The sequence below is a fragment of the Triticum dicoccoides genome, chromosome 5B (assembly GCF_002162155.2).
Source record: "Triticum dicoccoides isolate Atlit2015 ecotype Zavitan chromosome 5B, WEW_v2.0, whole genome shotgun sequence".
Classification (NCBI taxonomy): domain Eukaryota; kingdom Viridiplantae; phylum Streptophyta; class Magnoliopsida; order Poales; family Poaceae; genus Triticum; species Triticum dicoccoides.
In genome coordinates this window covers 336026676-336035364 of record NC_041389.1, presented here as the reverse complement: position 1 = coordinate 336035364, position 8689 = coordinate 336026676, and the positions used below count along the sequence as shown (strand labels likewise).

Sequence of the window (8689 nt, the reverse complement as noted above, 5' to 3'; positions counted from 1 at the left end):
CCAAACTAATTGTTCCTTTGTTTTGCGATCGTGCTGCTTTTCTGCAAAGATTTACCTTCATTTTTGTTGATAAATCTTCTTCCATGATTGACTAAAAGTGGGTGCTTTCCGATGAATCTCTGCTTGTCTTTTTTTGGGCATTTCCCATGACTGTCAATGGCACCATGTAACTAGAATTCCTGGTTACCCATTACACTTTTGTTTGCTCCCTCATTAATGACCTAATATTGTAGTTTGGGAGTTATTTAATGTTGCATTACAATTAGTTAGGCAGGATCCTGAGAGATTTTGAATTAGATACAAACCAGTACTGATATCTTTTTTCTGTCTCACCGAAAGTGTTTCATTAACCAAATTAATAATTTGGCCATCATTTCGTATTTTAGTTTAATATTGCTGAAGTATATATGTGCATTGCCTAGCCCTTTCCATCAGTTTGGACTTCTGGTTGCGTTGGGTAGTGCATGAAGCTTGACAAATATTATATTAATATGTTACATTCCTCTTCATTTACATGTCTCACAGTTTTTTTTTGGGGGGTTTCTTTGTGTAGGGGAGTAGACCTAACCAGGTGGAAGGAAGAAATGCAAAAGGAAGCAAAACCAGCTGATCTTGCTAATTTTGTTCGCCATTTGTCTGAGGACCATGTGTTTCCAAACAAAGTATTGGTGGACTGCACAGCAGATACAAATGTGGCATCTCACTACTATGATTGGTTGAAGAAGGGTATCCATGTCATCACACCGAATAAAAAAGCAAATTCTGGTCCACTTGATCGGGTAAATGTTTGGCTGGCTAAACATATTTCCATGCCTTTTGTTTTTGAAATAATATTTAAGCTCTTTAATGTTCATGGACTGTACATCAATTGACTTCACATTACGAGCTTTAAATGGACCGAGTCTACTTTGCTGCATATGTTCTAAATATGAAATGAAAAAAGAGGCACACATAATGATGCTTTTTACAAAAACTTTACCAATTTAAATGACCAGCCAGTTATTTAAATGCCCAGTCGTCAAATATTAGTCAGTGAGCGGAAACATGGCTGCTCAATAATTTTAAATTCTGTATTTGAGATCTTGCTGCTCTCAGAATGAAGATCCTGAACACACATTAATGTTCATCCCCTGTGTACTACTCTAACATGCACCTCTGCATGCCAGATTGTGATTGTCTGCTGGATTGTATAGACTAAAGAAAATGTTTTTGTGTGTGCAGTATCTGAAACTAAGGACTCTACAGCGTGCATCATATACTCATTACTTTTATGAAGCAACTGTTGGTGCGGGCCTGCCAATAATTAGCACCCTGCGAGGTCTTCTGGAGACAGGTGACAAGATATTGCGTATTGAAGGCATTTTCAGGTGTGTTTATGCTTCAGGAACACAAACCAAGTTTTACTTTCACAAACTATATTTTTAAGCTAGTCACGAGATATGACAGTGGAATTACTTGCAGAAGTAGATGCTCTTTTTGTTCGTGAATAGAGGTTTTTGTTTCAAAAGCTTTTGCACACCTTTTCATTAAGAGGAGAAATAGGTTTTGGTTACAAGAGATTGCAGCAGGGCGAACAAGAATCCACTGCCACAGTGTTTTTTTATGTTCAATAAATATAGTACTAAGATGCTGGCTGACACAATGTTCACTGTTTCAATTGCAGTGGAACTCTGAGTTATATTTTCAACAATTTTGAAGGAACAAGGAGCTTTAGTGATGTTGTTGCTGAAGCAAAAGAAGCTGGATACACTGAGCCAGACCCAAGAGATGATCTATCTGGAACAGATGTTGCCAGAAAGGTAGATCTTGATTTCTTTTGAAGATACTGTCACAAATTCCATGCTATTTTTTGCTATATTGCTCTACCCAGATATATCAATTTGGTTGATTCATTTCTGATTCCCATCTTCATATCAACAATAAGCTTTGCAACATCTATTTTGATTTGGACTAAGCCTTCCCTATTAGCCAAGTCAAATACTCTTGGGTGACATTGGGTACCAGATATGCCCTTGGAGCCTTTATCCAAGGTTCCACATTCTTCCTTGGCCCATTTCTCTGGCAGGATTCCTCTCAAGTATATATTTAGTCTCGTGCATATAAACAGGTGTTCCCATATGCAGTTTCCCTTCACTTGCCCTTGGTTAACATTTCAATCTCTCTCAAGCTTACTATTCCATCTGCTTCTCGAATGCAATGTTGATCTCGCATTTCATATCCAATCACTTGACGAGGTTTCTAGCTTTTCCTTGTTTAGGTAGACAATGCCATATCTGCAAACCAAAATGTAGTTCTGACAGACGTTATATTCTTTGATGACTTGGGTAAAATGAAAGAAAAAAAATACTGGGTTAATAATTTCGGCTTTGTTGTTCCAGTTTTTATTTTACGGACTTATGTTTTCCATTAACATTTTTTGTTAAGTGTTTCATCATAATTTGTGGCCTTTGGGTTGAGCAGGTCATTATCCTTGCAAGGGAGTCTGGTTTGAGACTTGAGCTTTCGGATATCCCGGTAGGGAGCCTTGTGCCAGAGGCGCTAAAGGTAAGGACCGGTTATATCTTATTCATAATAGCCAATACCATGTTACACATTTACAGCTTTACACATGCTAACTGGGTTCGCCTGCAGTCATGCTCGTCGCCAAATGAATTCATGCAAAAGCTACCATCGTTTGACCAGGATTGGGCCAGACAGCGCCATGAGGCTGAGGCTGCAGGCGAAGTGAGTAAACCTCTCTCACTTTCTTAAATTGCCCCCATGTTAGTTTCAATTCATAGCATGTGACTATAACCAGAATTGTTCAAATTCCCAAATCTAAATTGCCCACTCCAGTACATCTACTCTGGATGTTTGCAAACTTGTTTGAGTAGAGGTGATTGAATTTTATAACCTGAAGGTACTGCGGTACGTGGGAGTGGTGGACGTGCTGAACGGAAAGGGAAGGGTAGAACTGCAGCGGTACAAGAGGGACCACCCATTCGCCCAGCTATCTGGTTCCGACAACATCATCGCCTTCACCACTTCGAGGTACAAGGAGCAGCCGCTGATCGTGCGAGGGCCGGGCGCAGGCGCGGAGGTGACCGCCGGAGGCGTCTTCTGCGACATCCTGCGGCTGGCGTCCTACCTCGGCGCCCCCTCATAGACATCTGTGCCTGTATTGGTAGATTTTCCGGGGTAGATGGACGGCAACTTGTACTCTTTTTCCACAATATTGGACTTGGTAGTATTTTGTTCTGAATACTTGCGAGGAAAGCAAATAAGGTGTTTTGTTTTGTTTGCCAGTGTGCTGTTCCTTGTTAGGGGGTGTAGGGATCAGGTGTTTTGTTTTGTTTTGTTTTGTTTGCCACCCATGCCAGAACTGTTACTAAATTATCAATGCAACAATAAAGAAGGGAATGTCTCTTTCTACAACTGCCGCCCTGCCGGCCTTGGTGCTTTGCTATTGTTGGCTTGGTATATATTTCAACTTACTGTAAGCAAGTGCTAGCTCTGAGAACATAGAATCAAATATCTGTAACTGCGAGAGGGGGGAGGTGAATTAACTTGCTTGCCCTCATTTCCTACTTGTAAGGATTTGTTTGAATGTGGAATCCATGTGGACTCCTGATTTTTCTCTTCCTAGTAAACTGTAGAGAGTGTCATCAACTCTCAGAGAGCAGATGTGGATTCCAGAAAAGATATCAGTGTTCGGAATCAAACATACCACCGCTGTATTTTTCTTCGTCAAGGTTCTATGGATTTAACACCTCCCTGCTTTTTTTTAAGATATACTTCCTCCGTTCCTAAATATAAGTCTCTATAGAGATTTTACTATTGACTAGAGTGAATCTACACTCTAAAATGCATCTACATACATCCATATATGGTTTCATAGTGAAATTTTTACAAAGACTTATATTTAGAAACGGAGGGAGTACTATATAGAGAGAATTCCTTATCTAACACTACCTTAAATTTTTTTGCCTTATTTGACACTGCAAAACTTTTTCTTCCTTATATAACACCAATGCTAAAATTTGTTCCCTTTATAACATTTCCATCCATTTTGACCTCTAACGGTGTGAAATGACACCTGAGAAGACGTTTTTACCCTTGATGAACTTGTGATCAAAATTCTTCCCACAGTAAAAAGCAACAGTTTTTTCACAATTTAGTTCAAAATTTGGGCAGAACCTCCCCTGTAATTTGATGCACATCCAGATCACACAATTCACATATACATATATTTCAACAAATAGTATTCAGATTTGCACATAAACATACAGGCCCCCATCCAAGTACACATATATCGCTTCCAACATATACATGATCACATATGAGTCCAATCCCACACATACATCATAATCTACATCATATGAGCAACACAAAAGGATTGTCATCATGTCCAGGTTCGCGTACATAGTCCAAGTCCATGATATGGACTACACAAAAGTGACATAAGGTTCCCATATGAGTCCAAGTCCACACAACATGACTTGAGCAGCAACAGAAGTGACTCTAACTAAAAGAAATTAAATTTAGTTCACAAGCTAAGTCTTCTTCTACTCCTTGTGCTCATTGCGGGGCTGGCTGGGTTAGCTTTTTTGCTTCTTGTGCTCATTGCGGGGCTGTCGAATGGTGGCACCATAGGACAACTTTCATCCTTTTTAGCAAGCTCCATCTTCTTCCCCTTCCCTGATCTGCACTTGTACATGTATGGCAACAGTAGTCTTAGAGCAAATAACAATATGAACTATGCATAGTATTTGACATTAAAATTCAGAATTAGCAAAGATCACCTTTTACACCCTTTTGCATTTTTCTTGTTTGTAGTCTTCAAAGTTTGGCTATGTTTTCCTTTCTTCTTGGTTGTAATTTCTAAGCTTTGGCTATGGATTAGATGAATGCACACTCAGTTTTCATTTGGCACAAATTAAATTCAGATTTGCTAACCTTGGTGGAAAATACATAGCGGTTGCCGGTGCTTCATCACCTCTTGGCACAATGGATGACTCGGCTGATTTGGTAGTCTTCCTCCTCTTCTTTGGTGGTTCTCTACATGAGCAATAAGAAAGTAGTTCACATGCATAGTTGATTACAAAACAGTAATGCAAGAGAGTAGTTAACATGCATAAGAAAGTAGAATGCATAGTTGATTACCTCAACTCCATCAAAGCAGCAATGTCATATTTGTTCCCCTTCTTGCACTTGTGCCAATGGTGCCCGTATTCCTTACAAATAGGGCATAAGTGCTGGCCACTTTTCCTCTTTTTCTCACTACAACCCTTATGCCTCTCTGTTTGGGGCCGACCAGCTACGGCTTTTAACAAGGGTGGATGCATGAAGAATCCATGGTTAGATTTAGGCCACTGGGTCTTGTCACACATAGAAGGGATTAGTTGGCCATAAGCTGCTCTAAACTTGTCAATGGAGTAATACGAGTCCACATAATTCTGTATATGTGCATTGACAAGTGATGTGATGAATGCTAGAGCATGTTTGCAAGGAAGGCCAGAAACTTGCCATTGTCTACAAGAGCATGTGTTGTCATGCAAGTTGACGACAAACCTAAACCCGCTGCCTCCCAATTGAGTAACTTCAGCAACTTCTTCCGAGCTTTCTACCACCTCCAAGTTCAACTCTCTACTCTTTGCATTCAACTTCTTAATTATGTGGGGCAAAATTAAGCCAACTAACTTCTTTGCTACTTTTCTCCGGCGATTCCACATGATCATAATCATCTGCCTAAGCTTGTCCATTAAGTCATCCAAGTTCAAAGACTTGTGGTGCTTAATCCAATTATTGAAGCACTCTGCCAGGTTGTTGGTTACATAGTCCACCTTACAAATGGTTGAGAACTGACTCCTAGTCCACAACCTAGTGTGCCATTTCCTAAGATATGCAGTTGCTGCTGGCTTTGCTGTTTCCATTGCAACCCAATTTTTCTCAAATATATATGTATTCCATGAGTAAGCAGCATTCCAAAGATGGTCATCAAATACCTTTCCGTGATACTTTTTCTTGAAGTTTGACACCAAGTGAAACATGCATTCCCTATGTTCTACTTCTGGGAAAACTTCCTTTACCCCTGTCATCACCGCCTGCCCGGCATCAGTGCTTATGGCTAAACCCCTTGGTGATCCTATGGCTTGCCTAAGCAATTGCATGAACCAAATCCAGTTCTCATTTGTTTCGGAATCAAAAATTCCAAAACAAAGTGGATACATCCAATTATGGCCATCTACAGCGGTAGCACTAGCCAGCTGCCCCTTGAACCTGCCTGTTAAGAATGTGCTATCTACTGCCAAATATGGCCTGCACCCACCAAGGAATCCGTCTATGCAAGGTTTCAAAGCAAAGAAGAACCCATATATACTCTCTTGTAGTGGAGGTCAACCTTGTGGTGTTCTTTAATCTTCTTCTACAATGCTTTCGCTCCGAGAGTTGCATCTTCAATCAGCCAATCCTTCACCTTATCACATACCCAATGCTTGGTTCCATTCTTCGTCTTCTTTTTCCTTCTTGTACTAGAGCAATCATGACCACATGGGTTTTTCTTCACCTTCAAAAGAGAAAACAGATGTAATTAGCTAAAAATACTTAACAATTATGCAAGAAATGTTCACAAATGGGTAAAGTTAAACAATTACCATCACGGTACACTTATCTTCTGTTTTAGAAGCATGTATCCTCCAGGGACAATTATCTGCATCCCGTCTTGAACAATAGCCCCTAAACCGATGACGGGTACTATACTCGGTGTTATACTCAAATTCACGTTTGATTGCATGCTGAGAAAGTGCCAACTTGAACTCTTTCATGCTGGGATATGTAAAGCCTTTTGTCATTGGAGGGTCTAATTTGTCATACTCTACATGTGGAGTATGCTCTGCCTCATGCAACTCCTCATCCTCCTCTACTTCAACCTCCTCTACTTCATCATCCTCTACTTCACTCTCAGCCTCACTATCATCCTCACAAATATAGTCTTTGTCCTTCTCTTTATTAGGACAAAGAACCACATTTAAGGGAATAGGTTCATCCACTTCATACATATTCTCCTCATCAACACCAACATGCTCATTCTCAGGTCTTGGGTTGCGAAGGTAAGTATCATCCTCTTGTTCTACATTTTTATTAGGTTGGCTATGCGCATCACTATGCCACTCGGTGATAGGCTCATACGGTTCAGACGGATCACAATATGCAATGATCATACGCACCACCTTTGTCTCCGAGTGTTTCTCAAACATAAGCATTAAATCTTGGTCACATTTTACTTCTGGACAGATTTTTAGAGCATCATCATAGTACTGCACATGTGCAACTTCCAAATAACACGGAGAGTACTGCTCTACAATTGATTCAATGAAATCCTTATAGTTTGTCAAGTCACAATCAATGATCTTCTCGAAACAGAAACATCAGATGTCTTTTCGAGCTTTTTTTTTGTTGCCAAACAATTCAATTTTTATCAAATAACTTGAATTTGGATCCATCCTGTGAATTCAAGAGACAATTAAGTGAAGAAACTATGCATGAGTATTGCTAGATAGTTCTGATCATTGCTAGTGGTACAAACATCATACAAATCCATTAAGTGCCATGAACCTACCCATCTGGACACGCCCATGTAGCGGAGGCCAACCGAGCTGCACCCCGGCCTGACCCTGCAGCTGCTGCTGATGCCGATTCAGCAGCGTATTGGCCTGAGCCTACAGCTGCTGTCGAGCCCGAACCAGCCATACCTTGGCCTGAGCCTCCAGCCACGTCGGCGGTTGAGCCCTCAGCCCATGCCCCGCCCTGGCCCGTGATTGCTGCAGCCGAGACACCGCCTCCTGCCGAAGACGTGCGCTGACCCGGCCCCTCCGCAACCGTAGCCGCGCGCTGGCCCGACCCCTCCGGACCACCGCCGTCGCCAAGGCTCGCCATCGCCGGATCCGCGGGGGCGCCAAGGTCGGACCCCTCCGCCGCCGCGCACTGGCTTTCCTCCGCAGCGCCTTCCCCATCCTCAGCACCACCACCATCCATGACGCCGAATCTCCGCCGCCGCTAGCAGGTTCACCGCCGTCGCCGCCGCCCGCAATCGCTAGGGTTTGAGAAAGGGGAAGCGGGGAAGGGGATGTGGATCGCGAGAGAGATGCCCGGTTCGGTTCGGTCCTGTTGTGTTTTCTTTTTTTTTTCATGCTTATGGGCAGGGGCATTTTTGTCCAGCTAAAGAAAACTGACATCACTTCATGCCTGTTTTAACGGTGTTAGCTAACAGAACTGACGGGAGTGTTAGATAGGGGAAATTTTTTTATACATGATGTTAGATAAGGAAGAAGAAAATTTCCAGTGTTAAATAAGGAACCAATATTTAAAATAGTGTTATATAAGGAATTTTCTCTACTATATACCTCGAGCCTACTCATCTCGGCCTTTCCTCGTGCCTTCGGGGGAAAAGCTATTTTGTAAACCAAACAACACAGATTAGACTGACCTTAAAAGTATACAAGGGCCACATGAGCCGACAGCTTCAGAAAATGAAGGCCTGGTAAGGGATGGAGCAAGCTAGTATTTTTTTTTCCGTCGAGGAAGGGTGGAAAAAAGCTAGTGAGCACGCCCCAACCTGAGCTATTTGTTAGAGCAACTCTAGCGGACCCCGTAAAAACACGACCGCATAAGGCGTTTATAGTTCGACGAAGAACTGTTTTGCGGGTCAAAA

General features: G+C 41.8%; 2 protein-coding genes across 4 annotated transcripts in view; one reads left to right on the top strand and one right to left on the bottom strand.

The window, feature by feature from the left end:
- The window catches only part of LOC119308766 (bifunctional aspartokinase/homoserine dehydrogenase 2, chloroplastic-like), a 14423-nt gene extending 11009 nt beyond the window's left edge, over positions 1 to 3414 (top strand). For both annotated transcript variants that reach the window (XM_037584909.1, XM_037584908.1), the window contains exons 14-19: positions 554 to 779; positions 1222 to 1367; positions 1664 to 1799; positions 2461 to 2544; positions 2632 to 2724; positions 2900 to 3414. In XM_037584909.1, coding sequence (XP_037440806.1) covers positions 554 to 779; positions 1222 to 1367; positions 1664 to 1799; positions 2461 to 2544; positions 2632 to 2724; positions 2900 to 3145 — 931 coding nt within the window. In that variant the 3' untranslated portion in view covers positions 3146 to 3414. The remainder of the gene's footprint in view (positions 1 to 553; positions 780 to 1221; positions 1368 to 1663; positions 1800 to 2460; positions 2545 to 2631; positions 2725 to 2899) is intronic.
- An 854-nt stretch (positions 3415 to 4268) lies between these two features.
- On the bottom strand, positions 4269 to 6519 carry LOC119305474. 2 transcript variants are annotated; one of them, XM_037581985.1, is made up of 4 exons: positions 5143 to 6519; positions 4936 to 5037; positions 4782 to 4871; positions 4269 to 4682 (listed from the first exon to the last, which is right to left on the bottom strand). In XM_037581985.1, exons 1-4 carry the CDS (start codon positions 6207 to 6209, stop codon positions 4526 to 4528), a joined length of 1416 nt encoding a protein of 471 aa, XP_037437882.1. In that variant the 5' UTR covers positions 6210 to 6519; the 3' UTR covers positions 4269 to 4525. The 2 variants fall into 2 exon arrangements, with proteins under 2 accessions (XP_037437882.1, XP_037437883.1); XM_037581986.1 differs by lacking the exon at positions 4782 to 4871.
- Between the last annotated feature and the right edge of the window lie 2170 nt (positions 6520 to 8689).